The following is a 21,994-nucleotide window of genomic DNA, read 5'->3' as shown; positions in this document are numbered from 1 at the left end:
GTTAACTAAGGGGAAGCACATACTCTGAGTAAGTTACTATGATGCATAGTTACTGCATGATGATACAATGGAGTCACGGCAGTCTGGACACCTTACCTATAAAATTCTTTACTGATTTAATGAGTTTCTTTAAAAATTATTTAATAGTTTTATCACTCTAGCTACTTTACCTATATTTGCAATAGTTGAAGGATACTTGCATCAGCATTTTAGCTACTAAAAATCTTGTAATATTACCACATTTTTTCAACATAGTTTTATATTAGTGAAAAAACAGTTGGTTTTTTTTCTTCCTGACAGTATCATCCTAAACTCTTCATAAATACAACTTAGAACTTGCTAATTACTACTTGCTATTTCTTTATCACTTACATGGAAGCAGTTTCTACTTCCTGTACCAGTTGAATTTTACAGCTAACAGTCTCACAGCCATCGGCTATTAAATTCAACAACAATACACTGCAGTGTGTATATTGAAAAACATTTTCAATAGAAAACATGGGCATAAGTAAGATCCCTGGATTCAAAGTTTTTGTCTATACCTCCACGTACATAAAGTTGGAATACTGAGTTTCATCTCAGAGTTATATTTTATAACAAGCAAAATATTGCAACTATCTACCACTTACAGTTCAGAAGCTGGCCACTTGGCCATTCACAATCAATTTATTTTGGTTTGGCATCAACAGGGTAGCTACCAGAAATTGACAAATGACAATTCCCCTTGCAAAGAAAGGAAAAAAAAAAAAAAAAAGAAGAAAGAGAGAGCAATCATGAAAAAGAAATTATAATATCATAAAAATCACTAGTAATTATTCATGCTCAGTTAATTATCAAAACATGCCCCAACTCTTATTAAAATAATATACTCACAGCTAGCTCACAATCATTGTTTACATTCCAAGCGCTTTACAACTGCGTGTTTCAATAACCTTACAAGGACTTATTCCTCTGTGGAAACAGAGCATTACAAAATGTCAAACTTGTTGCAAAACCGCTGATGAAACTGTGAATAAAATCATCTCTGCTAAAATTTCAGCAAAAGGATACACTACCCAAAAAAACCCCAACAAACTAATTAGAGCATTCCTCCCAGGTGAATATTTCTTAATATTTAACAAATCTAATTTAAAAAAATAAATATTTAGATTAAATATTTAAAATATGTAAATAGCACAGGACTATTTTTTCCAGTTCTATTGTCAACTGTTATTTCACACATTGGAATTGCATTTCACTTCATTAAAAGTTACAGAACAAGTGTACATTTTAATGACTAGATTACTATATTATCACCATGACATCTGCATGCAAGGATATAAGAACCTCCTTAAGTGACATGCACAGATTTGAGTGCATGGCTCTCAGTTATAGTCAGAAGACTTCTAGATTTTACAACCTTCAAACAAAAATGAAAAAGAAATATTCTCGTTTTCAAAACAGTCAATATTCTGAACTTTTAAGAAAAGATTTTTGGACATGTAAGATGACCAACATCATTCCCAATGGGAGTTATACTGTTGTTAACAAAAACTTTTGCCCTACATTTTGCTGTGCAGACGTGCTGAACACACATACCAAAGGAACTGTAAGCCATCGATAGCCCAGACATATCAAAACTCAGGACACACTAAGCAAACGAAAACTTAATCATTTACCACACTCCTTGACTCCTTCAAACAGATTCTGATGATTTGTAAGCTCCCATCCTATTCACATTAGGCATATCTGAAGCACTTACACCTAAAGCAAATTAGGCAAGAGAGCACACTACTAGCCAGGACACATCCCCTGAAACTCCAGATGATACATTCACAGAACGCTACCGCAGTGCAAATTCCCCCCTGCTCCTCTTCCCAATTCTTCTCCAGGGTAATTTCCTCTCACCTCTAACCCCCTGTGTCTTTCCACTTGCCCAGACCTCTCTTATTGAAAACAAACCTATGGCCAAAAAAAAAGGCAGGCACAACTCAAAACCATGTAAAAGGAGATATTACACACAACACAAGTTCCTTGCTGAAAAATGTCTCTCTGAAAGGACCAATCCCACAGGAGAGTCAATTTGCTCTCATAAAAAGAAAAAAATGCACTGATACCTGCTAAAGTGAAGGAGAGCCTCCTTCAAGCTTTGGAACATGCACAGTAGCATCAAATTGCTACTCTGCCAGCTGCTTGGATCTAAACACAAATTCGGAGGAATTTGTGTTTAGATCCCAACAATTCAGAGCTATCTGAGGTTTCGGTACATAGGTTAGTAGAGTGCAGTCCACAGATCCTTCTGTATACATTGTACACTCCAAGGTAAGCTTTGCCAGCGTTGCCTGACAGAGACCTGTATTTTACTAAGTACCTAAATTCAGTTGATTGCAAGTACAGTAAATTTTAAACACAATGAAAGAAAACAACAAGAAATAAAGTACAACTATTCTGGTGACAAAATCTCTTCCATAAGATACTCTTAAGAGAGGGACTTCCTGGAGAGACAAACACAGTTTTTCTCTCCTCAAATAAAGGAAGAATTAAAACTTAACTAGACAGCAGCAGTGTACCTGGTACTCCATTACCCTTCATAAAAGTATCAGTGGTAAGGGGCATGTAGCCTCTGTCCAGATGCAACTAGCTACCCTCTGTAAATAACAAGATATATGTCTTAGGTGAATGTTGTTGAAAACATGTCATGTGCTGCACTTATAGGCAGCAATTTATTTATTTTTATTCACCTCAGCCTCATACAATCTCCAAATCGGGTGCATTTAACCAAAGCACTCCAGTAACACAACTAGAGATTTATCTTATATGTCTGGAGCTAGTCACTTGGCTTCTCCATGTTTCTCTGTTTCTCCATCTGTGATGCTTCAGAGAAAGCTTGAGAGGCTTAATTTATTAAGCAGCCTGCCAAGTGCTTTAGAGAAGTGTGTTACTAAAGCATTAAAACCATGCTCGTTGGTTCTGAAAGGGTAAATCACCAGCCAAACTAAAATAAACCCAATAATATCCTTAAAAGGTGGCTACACTTTTTAAATGCAGAAGCATCATGTTTACCTTATTTGCCTTTAGAGAAAAAAAGCCTCCAGACTTTAGGTATTTTATTATATTAGGATATGATCTCTTTTTCTCCTGAAGCCCCCTTCAATTCCCCTTTACTGTTACACTCCCAAAGGAGGTGACGAGCAGAGAGAAACAAACCCACAATGCCAAATCAAAGTGACACATGCCCAGCCAGACTCACTGTCCCCAGGCCACAGGGGAAGACCTCTACTAAGGCACCAACAATGTTTAACTGACAGCAGATGTCAACTACAGGTCACCTGATCAGGGCAGGAAACAGACTGGATGTTAATACAGACAAGGGCAAACTGTTCCCAACACCTGAAGACAACATATTAAATACTAGCAGTAAACTTATTAAAGCGCTAGGCACCTTTAAAAGCACTATCTATGTGAAAGTTTTCTGTCTATACAAACCAAAGGTGCAAGCTTTTGCTCTTTTGTAAGTATTGTTTTTGCTGCAATACCACTGAAAGAATTCTTAGGAAGCCATTCCTTGCAAGAGAAACAGTCCACCTAAAATATTGTCAGTGGACAAGGATCATTTAAAAACACCAGCTATATAAAATACAGACATATAGACCAACTCCCAAACACTAGTTCCACTTAAGAGCATACGTTGTATACTTTTTATAGTTAAAACCAGTTGCTATAAAAGAGTCAGCCGAAGCAAAATAAGAAATGCAAAAGAGACCGATAAATAACAGTACTGATTTCTTGTAATTTTTCAAATTATCAAAATATGAATAGTCAAGTAAGACAAAAGGTCTCCAATGTATCGCAGATTAAAACCAGCTTTCATTTAGGCAAAAGACCCCCAGCACACTGTATAAAATCTGTAACATCAGACGCAGGAACATAACTGCTGCATTGAAAGAGGGTCATTTTGAATCACCAGCTCCTTAAAAAAAAAACCTAGAAAACCCTAAGCAAACATCATTACAGGAAATTTTCTAAATATATGAATATATGTGTACACACATGCATATATTTTTAGGACATCTGCCTGTAGATTTTCAGTGTATAAATATAGCAACAGTGCAGTGCCATCCCTCATCTTGTTCTTGCTAGCCTTGTTGTGTGCTTTGTATCTCTTTCAGACTGCAAATGTACCACAATTTGCTGCTAGTTTATCCAGCACACAATTTAAAAGATGCCCTGATGCAACTGTCAGGACTGTGCACGAGCTCTCTGCATCCTTAAGCTCCCACATCAGCACAAAGTATTTCAGTCCCACACTTCCACATTCACACTGCAGAGTCTAACCTGCCTATAGCATCCTGAAGAGTCACTATGGTAAAAACAACATTATCCTCCTAACAGGTCAGTGTGGCTCTCTCTCAGCAGGTGACTGGCAGTAAGAAAGTAGAGTTTCTGTTTCATTAGATGCACAGAGATGAACATACTTCTCTCCTGGAACTGGCATCTGACCTATGTGCCATATAAAATACATACTGTTTAGCAAGAGTTACCAGGCTTCTGCACATTTCAAGACAGGAACTCTTCTGGTGTGAGTGACTGCTGCCATTTGTCTCTTGCAGAAGCACAAGGTGATACTTTGGCAAGGGGAGTGGGGAAGAGAGGAAGGGCTTCTTTGTAATCAACAGACATCAGATGGAAATGCATGATTCAAGATGTCCTGTCTTTTCGTAGGCAGGACACTGACACAAAAAGCCAAGGAACTACCCAGAATGGTTTGGTGCCATCATGTACTATATGAGGTTCTGAAGCTTTGCATCTTGTTTCTTCTGAGGCAAGCACAATGTTTGTAAGAGGACAGTCCTGATCCATTTAAACTTTGAGACTGTGGCAGGACAATCTACAGAATGATTTTTTCAACATGTACCTTGTTGAAAGGTACAAGCCTTTTACTTGTTCCTGTAGAAAGCAAATGAGAAATAGAGAACTTTGGTGCTCTTAACCTCCAGCTTAAGTACCAGCCATGAGGAACACTACCTCACAGGACGGTGAAGCCTTGAGCTTTCTACAGGACAATGGTTTCCATAGGTTTTAAAGATCTTTATCTGACCACAATAGTGACGTAGCTCTGCCTAATACATAGACCATCAAACTACTGCCTTGGCTGGACACACCATGTCGGCAGAGTAACTTTTATCTGACTACTTCCTCTGACTTTTAATGAATCTCTCCTTCCTGCAGAGTATCAGCCCCTACTGCTTTCAGATTAGAAATCACCCTTTCTAGTACAAGGCAAAGCAAGTGTCATCTTTTGTTGTCATATTTGCCAGAGTCTCAAATACAATTCACCTGAATGCAAGTATGGATTAAATGATGCTGGGAAGGTTGAGTAGACCAACCATCTGATTGATTTTAGCATGGCTGTTAGTATTCTGCAGAGAATACTGGCCTAACAGCAGATCCTGACCTAATTCAGCATTTCTGAAATTGTGGAAAGAAGGATATACATAGTGAGAGGACCATGACAAGGACACTTAGTACTAACATTCAGTCCAGCCCACTACACAAGCAACATTAAGGGCAACTCCAAGTGTAAACTTCTAAATATTTTGTAATTACTCAGCCAAGAACTGATGGATCTGTAAAGCTGTGCCACATTGTCACAGGCAACAACTGGGAACTGAGAAAGATTCAGATTCCCTGAACCTTTAGAATAACCTCATGATACTAGTAAAAGGTAGCACAGGATATGTGTGATCCTGTACACTCCCAACCAGAAAAGGCCTGAGCTCACACAGAGTTCACATGGCTTTAGAACAGAACACACACTAATATGTATTTGGAGCAAATCTCATAGTCCAATTCACAGTTTATTTTAGCCTTTCCAACTGCAGCAAAAACAAAACCAACAACACCACCACCAAAATCTATTCTGAGTACTGAAATATTTTACCCTAATATTTCATAAGAAGAAATTCAATATTGCCTTTTTTTTTAAACTTCAATTCATGTTGACTTCTTTTAGAAGTTTTTGGAGGCAACAATATTGGTAAGGAGATGAAGGTAAAGAATTTATAAACTTGAGATGCAGTACATTTGCTTTCCACTTATTTTGTATACAGAGCTTATAAGAGTTACAGGATCACGGGTGCTTGGAAACCCCTTAAAAGTCAGTTAGCTGCTTCTTTTAACCCCATATACAAAATTTCCCATCTAAGTTGAATGGTACATTAAATTGGCACTGATTTGCCTTGCTGTGGGCATAATCAAGAGAAAAGGTGACACTTTCACTCAGACTGGTGATGATTTTAAAAGAAAGAGGCAAACTCAATGATGCCAGTGCTAATGTCTTTCAAACAACTCCTAATATCTCTTTTTCAAAACTAGGACAAAATGAGTTCTCACACAATTAATTAGAAATTACAGCCTTTTACTCTACCACAAAGATTCACCTGCTATGTCCTCAAAAATCCATGGCCAAGAAGGCAACATCAGGGAAAACATGTTGACAAAGGTTGCTTTGCTTTGCAAACAAAGTCAAAGAAGGCGTTTGGGTCCAGCTGTCAGTTACATGACCTTACAGTGGGAAGGCACAAACTATCTGCAATGCTTCTAAGAAGGCCAACAACTACACTGGTAAATGATTGTTATGCTTAGAATTAATGACTGGGGGGATATTAGTGTTTTTGATTACCGGAAAAATATAAAGCAAGACTGGAAAATGTTAATTCTTCTTTTGCCTGCTATTAAAGGACGGTCCCTTCTCAACCACCATGCTAGACAGCTTTTTGCTTTGATCACCTCATCTTTCAGATAAACTTTTTTTAATAAAAGAAGCAGTAACAATGTCTGAAATTTTAGGGAGGAGAAGAGTTAGAACAGAAATCTTTCTTATGATCTGTACTGAAATTCTATGTTAAAACAGGCCATAGAATTTCATCATATTATTCTAGCTTCAAACCCAAGCTGCCTGACTCTGGCTAAAGCACCGTGTGCTTCCTGTGAAAGCACCAGGGCCTTATACGAGGATTTTGTGCAACAGAAAGTCTACTACATCCCTTGATAAGCTGTTCCTATTTAATTGTATCATTAGAAAACTGCATCTTATTTCTAGTCTGAACTGATCTAGCTTCAGCTTTCGGCCACGAGAATCCCCTTAATCTACCTGACAAAGAACCATCTAACTGTCAGATACCTTCACCCTGTCTAAGTACTTAAAGACTTATCAGGTAGCCTCTACTGTCTGTTGATAAACTAAATAGATTGAGCTTCTTAAATCTTCCATTCTAAAGCTGATTATCCAAGCCTCAAATTAATGTAGATTTTTCTGAACTCCTTCTAGATTTTCCAGCACCAGATGTGGACACAAGAACTGGGATACAGTATTTCAGTAAAGCTGGATAAAAAGTAGTAGTGTTCACCTTCCTCCTACTCTCTCAGTTAAGCACTTTCAGCTTCCTTCAGGACTGCTCTGCACAGGGAGTAACACTGAAATTAAATTAACCAACCCTCTAGGGTAACCCTTCCATTCCTGCTTAAATTCTAGATAGAAGTTTTTCCTAACACATCAAATTCAGAATGGACCATGACCAAACTTATTTCTGTTTGTTATAAAGAAAAACATACGTATTTTTTAAATCTCACTGCATCGACTCCAAGTGTGACAGAATGTATAAATTCAGTGCCTGTATTTTACAAGAGAAAAACTGCAGGGAGAAAGATTACAGTGCAAACATGTAATAGTTACCCAATTTAAACCTACCTCTTTAAACTATTTCATTCAACGAATTTGCCATTCCCAGACTATTTTGCACTATGGTGTTCTGATGCTCACTTGTCTATTCACCTCTTGAGGTGCTGGGTGGCCACAGCAGGCTTTATTCTCAGCAAAATCCAATAGGCACAATGAAAGATTGCTTCAGGCTAGAGCCAATGTTCTTCCAGACAAAAGGCAGAGCTGCGGGCTAGTCATGGAGGATTTGCTAATGTTATAAATCTAACCATGTAGTGAAAATTAACTGCCAGTTATAATCTGCAATTATCACTGGCTATCACCAACTAGTTTCCCTTCCTATCGAGGATGAAAAAAGAACCTAAGTAAAATCATAAATATCTAGGATGACCATTTCCACAAACAGAACAAAAAGTAAAGTGCCAAAAAAAAAAATCCAGTTAGAGATTATAAGATCATATCCTACCATATCTGGTAAAGTAAACATGGTCCTCACTGGTAGAGCAGGTGCAGAAAAGAAGAGAATGTCCATCATGTTTGCATAGGAAAGGAGCAAGCAATCTAGCTTTTGGTGCAGTAACATCAAATTCTGCTTTTAAGTAATTAAAAAATTATTGAAAAGCACCAAACTAGTATGTGGACTTGCTAAAGTAATAGTGAAGTACTGTGGGCTTTTGCTATAATAAGAACTGGTCTATTCTCATAAGTGTGGTTTGGGTACCTGTTCTTTGAAAGAAAGATAAACCACAGCAATGTATTTTGAAATATGGCAGTCTTTAATGAGTAAAATTCAGCGCCAATGGCAGCATTAACATTTGAAAAACAGTAAACAGAGTGCTAGTCAGCAAAGCCTGCTGCAAACTCTCACAGTGCTCTGGTATTTTACCTCTTTTTTTCTGTTTGTTTGGGGTTTTTTCCCCTGTAAATAAATACATTCTATGTAACAGTATTCACTTTGTAATCTAGAAATAAGGTATTGATCCTTACCTTTCCAAATCATTATGCAATAACATATTTCAGTGAGGACTGGATTACACCCTATCAGTACACAGTAGGCTTTCAGCATTTTTTCATTTAATTCCAGTGCAGGTAGAACTGGGCTTTCAGTAGCAGCCATGTTAGCCCATCCTCTTTCAGTGACAAATGGATTAATTTCTACACATAGATGGTAGGATACCTTGGGCCTCTTTCCAAAGAAAGGTGACCTATAAACATTATCAGTAGTCAACTTGTTTATTCTCATGACTTCTTCCCATTCACTCACTCCCTCTGCCTCTCCTCACATTGACATAAATCGAACTTCACCCTTCCTCTGGATATACACACACTGCCCTGACTATTACTCAAAGCAGCTTCAGTATCGTGATTTTGAAGACAGGGAATTCTCTCTCACATCTTCACAGTATTCAAATGAACAAGCTTTCAAAAGCACTTGTTCTGTGTATTGTTTTCATAGCACACTATGCTTGCACATGGTATGTCAGAAATCTGCCATGAAGAGCCCACATCCAAGGGGTTCTCCTAAAAAAAATTCAAACTACAGAGGAATTCAGACACGACAAACTTACTCTAAGGTTGAAGTCCAGAACAAGAGTCAAAGCTGCTTAGAATTTTGCCCGTTACTTATCTTCTGAACCTGTAATACGCATATAAACAAATGGGCATAAAAGAACTAATACAGAAGAGAGTATAAGAGAATGACAAATGTTGCATACACCATGCGTTAGCTTCTCTTCACTTTTTGCCTAGTAGCAAAACTAGGGCACTATTCAGGAGAACAGATGAGGCTGAAGCCTAATAAAAAAGGGAATGTTTAAGTATTTGGAGAACAGAGGGCATGTTTAGGGAACAGAGTTAAGAAAGATTAAGATTTATCTTTCAATATTTATGTTATTTTTGCAGTCTGGCAATTACAATTAGTTTTGCTTTCCAGCTCCCAGACAGTAAGACAATATTAACAAAACAGGGAGAGTTTATTTTTACAAATAAACTGCTCTCACTAGGAATCTGTTCTGTACGCTACTTTCCTGTTGCTATACTATCAGTTTGGATGCCTCCTTCCTCCACATCAACTAATTATTCTTTACCTCCTTCAAATTCCTCCTTAAAATAGCTTCCTGCAACAAAATTTTCAACACTCATAGACTGATTTTTGTCTCCACAACACACACTGCTTCTTCTGAAATGCATCGTAAGCTCTCTGAAATACAGACCATATCTTGCTGGTTTTTAAAGCTAACACTTTATATGTGTTACGTCATTTGAACACATATGTTACACATCTCTCCAGAACTTTTCCAAATATATACTTAATAACAAGGAACTAAAAAAACCTCCAAACAACCCAAAACCCTACAGAAACTCCCAAACAGGATAAACTCTTACCTTCCAGGAAAGCAATAAAGGTTTACAATACCTCTGATTTGCCAAGGAGCTTGGAAAACAAACACTCAGAATAGTGACATGTATCTTGAAAAGCTGGAAACAATAATAAATGCCACAAAATAAAACTTGTAGCATTCCCTCCTTCAGCAGCGCAGTCAAGAATAATTTTTCTTGATGAGCAAGAAACCCAAAAATATGTAAAACTGCATTACCTCTTTCAAAATTTAAATACCTACAAGGCTTGGTAACGTTCACACCCAGTGTGTTGTGAGTTACGAGAGTAGCTGAAGAAGACTTACACCAAGCACAGAATGTACGAAGACTCTATTAAAAGCGCTATACACACAGCTCACCATAATTTCAAGAGCTGAAACATTTTTCCTCCCATTTCTCCTCATGTTTTTCCATTGCCATGCATTCAGTTTCTTAGTATATTTGCCCAAGGTTCTCCAAGTCTTCTAAAAAGCCAAAAATACAACAAAAGCATGAATATAGATCAGAACCACAAAACTTTATGACAGTGCACAAAAAACCCTGAGAGCCTTTGAAGAGAAAATCTGAAGATGTTTTTTCTTTCCCTTTTTTCTCAATACCTCTGCGTGGTGACATGTATAAGCTGCTGGGATGACTGAACATTGATAACACACAGGGACATGCAGAAAGTTGCTTGGGAAAGGCAGGCAAGGTAATGGATAAAGCCTTCCAAGTCAAAGGATCAGCTCAATGCTCTGTGCGTGAGCAAACAGCTCTTTCCCACAGCATTCTCCTCTTCCTTAAACAAATGTTTAGATCTACTAAAGAGATGTGAAAACCTGAGATTAACTTCTTAAACACCGAGGAGCCTGCATCATGAATGACAGCCATTCCATGTAACACCTCTAAAATCATTAAGTCCTGCTTTCTAAGAGAAAAAAAAAAAAGTGCTGTATCATAAAGCATGTCTGCCTGTAGCATGTAGACAGGAACAAGCTTGCTTTGCCCTGCAAGACAAGCAAAAGCCATACAACCATGGTTACTGCAGCACTGCGCCCAAGCTCTCATGATACACCCTGAGCAGTACGACGTTACCCGGGGCCCAGTCCACGATAATGCAATCCCGTGGCCTTGTCTCGGCTCTGGAAGCAGGAAGCACAAGTCAGTATCAGTATGTGACAGATCACATAGACATAGTATCTACTTATGATGCACTGCAAGGAACAGAACTACTGCTTTCACATCCATCACGCAATATGATAGATATGACCAGACACACACTTCTCTCTCCTTGAAAGGCTTTTTTTCTGTAGTGGTTTTTGCTTCTACTTGCCAATACCAGGTCCACCAATCCTGAACTCATGCTTGTCTTAAACATTGATTTTCTTAGCTGTATTCTCGCCTGTCCTAGAATTTGCAGTGGAAAAGAGAACCAGTCTGAAAATGAGGTTATCGCACATTTTCTCTCTCTCCTGCTGCTTACTAATCTGTGCCATTCCTCCATTTGAGCTGAACCCACACCTGCAATTTCAGCCTTTTTTCTTCCTACTTTTGACTCACTCCTCAAACCTTTTCTTTTGTATCCATTTCTTTCTCCACAATAGAATGCAAATATTTATTCCAAGAGAAAGCGAGAAAACATAATAACCATTTCACGTTCTCCCTTCCCACTCCCTTTCTCTTCCTTATAGTTCTTCTTTCTTCCTCCCACAACAGATAGAAACCACATCTGTCCCACTCTTCACTTGCCTAACTCACATCACCCCATACCTCACATCTCCTTTCTCCCCCTGCTCTGATAGAACAGCAGGACAGCCAATCAGCCTTTTCTATGCTTGAAAATCTACTTCAGACCCCTTGCTTCTCTAACTACACTACTCTTTCTGTCACTCTTTCACCTCTAAGCTCATTATGATCTGTCTGATAACAAATTACACTTTTGTCTCTAACTTCAGCCTGAGTTTCCTTCAGCTGTCCTTTGCACTACACTGAAACTGTTCTTACTAAAATGTCTAAAAACTTTTACGATTGCAACATCGCATCAAGTTAATAATTTCCATCAGCCATAACCCTCGTGCATTCTTCATGAAAATTAAATGCCTTTCTCCTTCAGAAGCATTCATTCTCTGTTCCTGACTTCCATGACCCTACCCTCTTCTGCTGCCCTTCCTTCCTGTACCAATCCCTTCACAGGTCACTGGCAGGCTCCTTATTCCTTCTTTGTCTTCTAGCAGGGCTCCACTGAGATGTATCTTTTGTCCCTTCTCTTACATCTGAGAATTTTACCAACACATCCAGTTCCCGAGGAGATAGGTCTCAAAGACAGTACATTTATGTCTAAACAAAAAATCTCAGTCTGTTTTTCTGACACCTCTCGCCACTGAGTAGCTGTCAGCTTCAGCTTGATACAGCTAGAACAGAACTTAGATCACATCACTCCCACCCTCTTTTCTCTGCCTCCTCTCTTGATAACCCTGGACAGCATAATCATCTTGCCCGTCATTCAGATATAAAATACTATGATAAAACACTATGTCATCTTTGCCAATGACTTCTCCCTTGATCTGTTCATTTAGGTTACATCTATATCTAAATGATTCTTCCTGTCTTGCATCCCTAGGACAAAGTCTTCTCTAAACGCCTTCACAGCTAAAGGTTTGTCCGGGCTTTCACCTCACATTAGCTATTTATATTTTCTTCTTTTTCATATTGACAAACATTATCCTGCTTGTTCACACTGCTCTGAAAGTTCTTTCTTCTATATTGTCATACTGCTTTGCCATTCCCTCTGCATCCTTCTATGCACAATCCTCCATTCCAAATTTATATATTGGGAACGACTCATCTTTGCTTTCCAGGCTCTCTTATGTACACTACACTGTCCACATCTTACTTGCTATCACACCACTTGCTCACATTTCTAGTTGGTTCATGACATCAGTATCCCTTTACTAAGCTTTTAACAAGCCTGTATTTTCACTCAGGCCAACTTCCACACTTGAGTAAGGATACCTTCAAAGCACTTGCAAAACTATTTCAATGCTCTTCAAACATCACCCTAAAGCCTTCCTTGCCACAGTCCTAAGAAAGCCACTTTAGTTTAGGTTAAAGTTAAACACCTATCATGTAGAGCAACTAAGTCCTTTTGTTTGTCAATATTAAAACTCCTACTTTTTCATATATTAAAAAATTAGTTCTCTGCAGCACAACAATTTCATAGCACACACAAGCACACACCCTTCCTCCTTGCGCTGGTACTCAGCACAGCAGTGTCTAGTGTCTGATGGGGCTGCTAGGCATTAGGATCATGCAAACAGTAATACTCCCTCCCTAATCACAGCAGTAACAGATCAATCACTTATATTCATCTAGATCATTGTCCTCTGACTATCTCCATTATCAGCCCCAAACAAACAAGGTTTTGGCTCTGACAGTGGTTGTTGTGGTGGCATGGGTCCAACAAACTTTTCAGATTTAAATCATCATAGCATCCTGTCTCAATAGACATAACTAAGAGCAGCTTAAAAAACAACTGGATATACTAACTGCTACCTGATAATCTGTCTAACCTAGACAATCAGAAGCAGCCAGCCTAAAGGCCACCTAAGGATAGAATACCTACCAGAGACTCAGAAATGGACACACATAATGATTTACACATTTTTAAATCTCAGTGTCTATTCTGACCATTTCATCTCAAAATGATGACAAACTCAAGTCACCTTTATTCTGTCACTGGAGTGGTCCAGTCCCATCCTGTTTTGTCTTGCTAGAGAAGACACTTCTGATTCAACAAACTTCTTAACAACTGTAACTTATATGACATTAGCAGGGTTCAATTCAAATGTAACTTCAAATTCACAGATTCTGACCTCCTCCTATGTCTAGCCCTCTGCAGTAGGAAGAGAAAGAATGACTGGACAGACGACATAAACCACGGTGAAACAGAAAAAAATTATAAACAAAACAAAGAACATAGCAAAGATCACACAGAATCAAACCCCATGAACTCTTCCCCTTTGCCAGCCATTCTTATGTCTTGATGTTACTTCGTGAGTCACTCTTCTGTCTCTTGTGCTGAACACCTGCTCCAAGGGAACGGAAAGGGAAGCAAGCCTGAACCCCCTGTGTACCACACACAGCTCTGTCACAATACAACTGCTTCCGTTTCACAGATGATTCAGGAGGGGCCTGTGGACTAAGTGAAACTGCACTAGACATGCACTGGAACCAGCAGCTATGCAGAACTTAGAACTCTTGTTGTCAAGTTATTTGCTACTTCTGGCTGATGCTTTTTCTGATCTGGGAAAACTCCACTTCTCTTTTGCCAAACAGTCCACATTTTATAAATACATGAACACAGAAACCAAAAAGCTGGAAAACCAAATAATTCTAAATTCTAATTACTGTCAAGAAAACAGATAAATAGGAATATGTGTTGGGCTTAAGCACCGTATTATTCATACAACTTAGTAAAATATGAAAGGAAATTACTGAATAATAAGCACAGCATTTCAGAAATAAGGAAGACATTTCTATTGAGTACAAGACCAAGAGCAATCAGAAAGCTCACTTCTCCAGCAACATCAGTGGATTTCAGGCATAACTTTTAATAAGTCATACAAAACATTATGACAAAACCAGTCCCTTAAAATCAAACACAGAAAGGGACACAGAAAAGAAAAAGAGAGAAATTATGCATGCAATAGTTGGTTTTCCTATGTCCCACATAGGTTGTAAGTAACTGTGCTGGATTCCTTCTCCAGTTTGACTCAGCTTAGTCAGCTGCACAGCACTATGATAAAAAAGTGGACCATTTTTACCCTCACAGCATCTACCCTTCTCATCCAGCAAGAGAACCATCAAAGATTTCCTGCTTTAGTCTTGCTGAGAGACCTCTGTCAAACACCCTTACTGTGTCACAACAGCATTCACCACAGGTTTTTTGGCACATTAGTTACCTAAAGACACCAGCTTCACCCTGCACCTTTAACTCCTGATTCAGCTTTTTCATCGACAAGTTGAAGAACTTCTGCACCAAGTTGAACTTGGAAGACAGAAAGATCCAGTAACATAACCCATGCCCACATAAACTGAAAATCTTTCTTGCTAGTTATTCCAAAATTACTCTTAATAATGAGTAGTCATGGCACTCATATAACCTTATATTGGAGTTAACTCTTTAAGAAACACATATATCTCTAAAACATATACTACTTTTACTGAAGGAGATCTTTCTTAGTAATGCATGCAGTGGACTACCAGAAACTCCACAACTTAAACAAAATGTAATTTGAAATGTTTTCTACAGGATTTTCCACTGCTTCCATCTCATTCATACACCTCAGCTTTGGGTAAATGGCTAATATTTTTTGCCCCAAAGGTAAAACAGAATCTGATACTGTCCTAATTTTTAATTAAATAGAACAAAAGGTCCATTTCAAAGAAATTACTCCATTTCATTGTGGAAATGGTTCAGCTCTTGTGTAGTCTTTTTTGTAATACACAGAAACCTATATTTCATCTATAAACTATTAACCACATACAGAGGCAGATAAACAAGAAAACACACACGTTTTTATATTTCAATCAAAATTAGACACAAGAAGTCATTTCACTTTCTGTGGTGACAGCAGGGCTTGGGGTACACTCTAGGAAACACATAAATTTCCCTCTTTCTCAAGTCTGGTTATAAATTACAACAAGTACAAGGAATGTCAGAGACAGATCCTTAGTGACAGAGCTGTCAGTTGACAGAGAATCACACATGGTTTCCTCACATGCAATCAAAAGAGATACTTTAAACTACCAGGAGATCTAACCTCTTCAGAACAACTGTTGCATGAATACTGAACTTCAAGATATGTGCCACCTACCCAAACCAGAATTTTTAAAGAAGTAATTTAGAGAACAACAGTTTTAGATAGATATTCAAAACCATCAAAATCTTGATTCAAAACACAGAATGTCTGATCAGACAGCTTTACCATTACTCCACTCCTTTTATCCAGTGTGTGGGTTGAAGAGCTAAAGGACAGGTTTCAGAAAATAACTACATAACTATGAGGATAAACTACAATTCTGACTAAATTTTCTGGGCACTATCATACATAATGTTTCATTCTTCCTCTGTCACCATTCCTTGAAACACATTAAGTGAGGTGACAGCCATAACCAGGAGCCACGCCACCCCCCTGCAGAAGCTGTCCATGCGAAAAAAAAAAAATCAGAGTCAGATATCATACACAGAACTGATCAGGCACTTACACACCAGAATACACACCAGAATTCAATCCCACTGTAATTTCTCATCCTAAAGAAAACCCCAAACAGTTTGCTCACTGTTGTTATTGCTAGCATAAAGATAAGAATGGTAAGAAAAAGTTTCTCTTGAAAACAGCCACAGTTTTGTGTCCTGACAATTCTCAGTTCTTCCACTCATCAAGCTTCACCAGAATATTACATCTGTTTAAAAATCAGTATCTCTAGAAGACCTTATTAGCTTACAGGGAAGAGACAGAAAATTATACAACATTCAACCCTCTCTTTTGCCCACTGCAAACCCAAAACTAAAACCACCTGTAAATCACCAACTATGCTGGTCTAAATTCAATAACCTCACATCTTTCTTTTGGGGTATGTGTTTAAAACCTTGCTATAATTTTCTTTCCCTCTCAGCTCTTTCCAACATTCCCTACTACCACAAAAAGGTGAAAGATGAATTCATCTAAGAAAAACATGAACGTTTTTATTCCTTTTGGTTTAGTATGTTTTTAAAGGAGACAAACAGCACCATCGGTAAACCACTAGTAAACAAACAAACAAAAAAAAATTAAATAAAAATCAACTCCAATCCCAATGCTTACATTAACCAGCTGGTTTTGTCTTGTCTTCACTTCTTTCCCAATCTCCCCATAAAAAATTTTAATTCTTTCTTTTGCTTTTCATAAAGTAGAATGTTTTATGTCACATCCTTTTTTCCCCTATAGAAGTGTTCCCTACTACCATCTAGCCTCCTTAACTTCTTATTTTTCCAAGAAGAATGACAAAATCATCAAGATATTTTTCTGAAGAATTAAAAAGATACTGAAAGCTAAACTAATCAGTATCCCTTTAATTTTGTACTGATGTTGTCAAAGGATTTATCAAAAAGCTTTCCATCAGACATTTGTGTGGGAAGCCAAAATAGGAAAAATATAGTGTAAGCAACTGTACAATAGATTTAAAACTCCAGTCTGCATGTGTAATCATGAAGTAAAATGGTCAAGTTTAGGGTGGTGCAATAACAATTGTAAACTTCTAGTTTTAACACAAAATCAGAAAAACTATTAGAATTTTTTACCTAACATCCTTAATGTCAAACGATAATGAATCAGTATGGTCAGTGAAAAGATTGTCTGAGACAAAACACACACATCATCAGATTGAAACCTCAATAATACAAACCCACTGAACTGGGAAACTGAAGTTGACTACGACACCAAGTACCCAGATACAGACCTAACTCCCATAGGTCATATTTAACCCTGCTGTAGTTCACAGACATACACAGGATATCTTCTGTCCCTTTACAGTCCGTGCCTACCTAGAAACACTCACAGCACTCAATGCTTGCACATTTACTAGACTGATTAATACAAGTTCTGTACACAAAATCAAAAAATCCCACTCTTCTGTTATTTTCTTCAATATCGTATAAAGTAAAACACATGCCTCCAAAATTAATGTATAATCAGTTACAGGGTAAGACTGATAATAACAGAACACTGTATCTACCTCAGGTACACAGTTACTGTGGCATTTTACAGGACACAAATTCTCAAATAAATACAGATCTCTGTTACTATGCACGCTACCTGCAAGAAAATCTTTAATTTTTCAACTATGCCATCAACTTTTTAAAATTCAACATAAATTGTAAATACTGTTCCAATTCTGATAACCCTTCTTTTAGCTAAGACGGTTGCTTGGTAGTGATTTGTCAGATAAATTACACAATACTGTTTCTGTTTCCTGATTAGATAAGCAGATAAGTTTTTTTTCTGGCACAAACGTTTATGCATAAAATTTCTCATTTTCTGCGAACACTTGCAACTTTGTAATCCCCTCTCCACAAGTCTGCACACCAGTAAGAGTCAACCATGGACAGACTGCGTTTGCTGAAGGAAAACTTGAGAGTAAGTATCAGCATGCAAAAAGCAATTCTGTCTACAAAACTGAAAAAACGTTCAGGAAATTTCTCTCCCTCTGCGCTGCCTACATATACACTGCAGAATAAAGGAAAGCAGTGAGCAGTACTTTTACCCTTACGGTGGGGCACAGGGGGCACATGGCCTCGGTGCATCTCTTGCATTACAGAAATGAACAGCACAGTGACTGTGACCCCCTTGCCCAGGGATGCGCAAAGAAATATCAACCCCTTGGGCAGGCGGAGACTTGGCAGTGAGTGTTTCTACCCACCACCTCCTGGGAATGCTGCCTCCCAGGTCCCCACCCGGGCCAAAAGGAGGAGGAAGAGCAGCCCACCAGTCTAAACACATACAGCACACAACCAGAAAGGAGGCAGTGAAGCAGGGATGAAGCACGGATGGCACTTTTTGCCACCTGACCCCATATTTTTCTACAAAACCAAAGTGAAACACCTTGTGGTGGTCTGGAGGAGACCACTTGTCTTCTCATCCCTTTCCCCCACCACGCTCTGCACACAGTTTCACTAGTCTAAAAACATTCCTTTGCTTAACCGCTTACAAAGGGATGACCGCATAAATCTGGTCATATCAACTAAAGATGACAAAATGCAGACAAACATGACAAGAAGTAAATGCAGAGAGATCAGATTTTACACTATCTTTATCAAACAGGACGGTAATTTTTGATACTTAAAATCTTGTCTCTGTCGTCCTCGGTTACTTGATACAAGTAACATTTGATTTTTCTAAGACATCACTTACAATCTCTTGGCACCATAGATGCCATAAAAAGGTTTACTCAGATAGATAGGATTGTAAAGAAAAAGGAGTTGGGTTTGGTATTCAGACCTATCATGACCACAACCCTTGCCTATGAACAAAGCAGTCAAAAAAATTCAACATGTCACAAGACAGATGTGTGCAAGATCAGAGTAAAAGCTCAAGCATTTCTTCAAACACATGAGCAATGTCTCCTGCAGACCAATCTAACTCATCACGTTTCCCCACCTTTATGAATAAGGCCCAAGAAGATTTACAGTGGATGTTCAGACATACAGACGGGTGTGGAAGAAACACCTGTATTAACAGACTGCTTAAGTGAATATAGAAATATTTCAACACACACTAATTTATTCAAACTTCATGAAAGTTATTTTTAAGCGATCTAACAGAAGTTACTACTTGGAAGCAATAAAATTTCTAAAGCTTTTCATTTTCTAAATATAAGTCAGGTTTGGTTTTTTAAACATTTATATTACACCATAAGTACTATAAAAACCAGTAAGTGCTTCACACCTGTCACCATCATAATGTCAGCAACAGCATTATACTTTGTTTGGAAAAAAATTTTCTGGAGAGTGAGTTTACACAGAGTTCCTTTGCTGGAGTCTCTAACCCCCCAAAAAACCCAAACAAGACTAGAACTGATAATCTAAACTGAATCGTTCTAGGAAACAATTTGCATATTATGTATGACTAGGGAGTAGGGACCTGCTTCAATCTTTATGTCTCGAGTAAGCTTATAATAAGAATTTGTGTTCAAGGACTTCCGAGCACAAAACATTTTATCGCAACAAATTAAGCTCCTTATGAAGGCCAAGTTGAAGTAGCAAGACTTTTATTCGATTATTTTTGAATCAACATTACTGACAGATGTACAAACTGCACCTTGAACCTTTTACCTATAAATATACTACAGGAAAATCCCAGTTCTGCCGCTAACTTATTTTTGGGCTGGCAAAATAAAGAGGTTCAGGCACTTAGGAATCAAGACAGGAACACAATCAAGCTTCGCATCTCTAGAATGGTCTTCCAAAAGGGAAGTTTTATGGTATTTTAAATGATTTTAATGTGTACTCCATGTAATTTTATAGTTTATCACACAAATCTACATTACTGATTAATTCATTCTTTTTTCAAGAGGTTGTTTAGAAAATATAAGATTCCTTTGAGCTGCCAAGATGCTCAAAATTGAATGCACGTGTAATGACAACTATAATATATTGAGAAACTTAACATCACTTCAGAATATATATTATGACATTACAGGTAATAGCAGGATTTCTCTCAGCATGAGTAAGTCACAATGAAGTTTCACTATGATGGGATCGTTCATTATGAACTGACTTTACAATAAGTATTTCTCATCACAGAGAGGTTGTATACATAAACTACTTTCTTAACACAACAGAAACAAACAGAGAGCTACATGAAAGAGCGTCCCAAAGCATTTCACTAGTTGCACTAGGTGTTCCCCAGCACGATGTTAACAACACATATCACAAACAAAAGGTGTAAATTTGACTTGTTTATGCTCACCACTAAAGTTTCTCTTCTCGCAACTGACAGAACTGTGTCAGGCACGGCATATTGGCAAACACCAGTGGCCTGGAATCTGCCTGTTCACACTGATGGTACCAGAAAACTTTATGGCCCAACTGACTCGTTATATTTGTTTTCACATAATATGCATGGCTTTGTCTAATGTAAGATAATATTTGACACTGGACGCTCAGTTGTCTGCAAGTCACACTCAGCAGAGAGAATGAAAAAATAACATGTGACTTGAGCTAAAGTGAATGAACTCAGAAATTGTAACAGACTCTTTCTCTCCACAAGTGAAAACGTCTTCGCTAGTCGCTAATGATAATATAATGTGTAAAGTTGATGCCCAGGTTTATATGCTCATCTTCACACAGAAGCAAGTGAAATGTTGCATGAAGGGACAGGGTCTACAAAAAAAATCCAATATGGCCACTGATGTGTAGTTGTCTTTTGACTCAAAATTGCCTTATCTTTTACCACGTCTGCCAGTTGCACGCATACACCTGTTATAACCATACTTCAAAAGAAGTTGACACAGTGACAGTCATCTGCATGTATCCAATCCTGAAACATTCTTCACGGCAGAGAGATCCATATGCTTTGAGACAACCCTGTCAAGGCCAAACCACAGTAATCCACAAGCACCAAGAAACAACACAGGTAGAGAGGTGCGCCAGCACTATCCACTTACCTTCTTTATTAAGCCTCATAACCTCCCTGCTTTTTCCACCCTCCTTTCCAGTCTCTTCTAGATCTACACCTGCAGAAGAGAAGCAGAGTCAGGAAGCGCCGAGGGCCCTGAGGTGTGCATTTATTGTTTGGCGAGGGGAGGAGGAGGAGAGGTGAGGAGGTGAGCAGTGTTTCTATTTGCAACAGCAAAAGCACAATGGTCGGAGCATCTGCCAGGGAGCGGAACCGCCGGGCCCCCCGCGGCAGCACCCTCCGCCCCCCCCCCTCCCGCGACATCCTCCAGCCCCTCCGCGCATCCTCCCCCTCGCCCCCTTCCCCCACCGCGGCGCCGGCCCAGCGCCGCGGGGCAGCGGCACGGCAGGCGCGGCGTGCGCCTCCCGCACACATGGCACGGGGGCTCGGCCGGGCGTCAGCTGAGCGCCCGGGGGGGCGGCACCTCCCGGCCCCGGCGGGAGGAGGGAGGGGAAGGGAGAGAGGGGAGGGGGGGCGGCCCGGTCGGACCCCGGCCCCGCTCCGGGGGGAGCGGCGTGCGGAGCCGGACCGCGGCCGGTCCCTGCCCTTACTGTGCGGGGGGGCGGCGCCGTGCGCGTGCGGGGGGGCGGCCTCCCGCACCCAGGCGGCCCAGGGCTGGCCCAGGAACGCCTCGGGACTGGGCACGGGCCGCTCCAGGGCCGCCATGGCGCCGCGCCTGCTCCTGCCTCCTTGTTGCTTTTCCCGTTTCCTTCGGCGGCGG

General features: G+C 39.3%; 1 protein-coding gene across 4 annotated transcripts in view; it reads right to left on the bottom strand.

The window, feature by feature from the left end:
- ATXN7L1 (ataxin 7 like 1) overlaps nt 1-21,988 on the bottom strand; it is a 116,562-nt gene extending 94,574 nt beyond the window's left edge. For all 4 annotated transcript variants that reach the window (XM_027639724.1, XM_027639723.1, XM_027639725.1 and 1 more), the window contains exons 1-2: nt 21,825-21,988; nt 21,263-21,331 (exon numbers count right to left, since the gene is read on the bottom strand). In XM_027639724.1, the coding sequence (XP_027495525.1) occupies nt 21,263-21,331; nt 21,825-21,939 (184 nt within the window). In that variant the 5' untranslated portion in view covers nt 21,940-21,988. The remainder of the gene's footprint in view (nt 1-21,262; nt 21,332-21,824) is intronic.
- Nucleotides 21,989-21,994: the final 6 nt, after the last annotated feature.

This window comes from Corapipo altera, unplaced genomic scaffold (assembly GCF_003945725.1).
Source record: "Corapipo altera isolate COAL_440 unplaced genomic scaffold, ASM394572v1 1b, whole genome shotgun sequence".
In the NCBI taxonomy this organism is placed as follows: domain Eukaryota; kingdom Metazoa; phylum Chordata; class Aves; order Passeriformes; family Pipridae; genus Corapipo; species Corapipo altera.
This window is presented reverse-complemented; position numbering and strand designations above follow the sequence as displayed.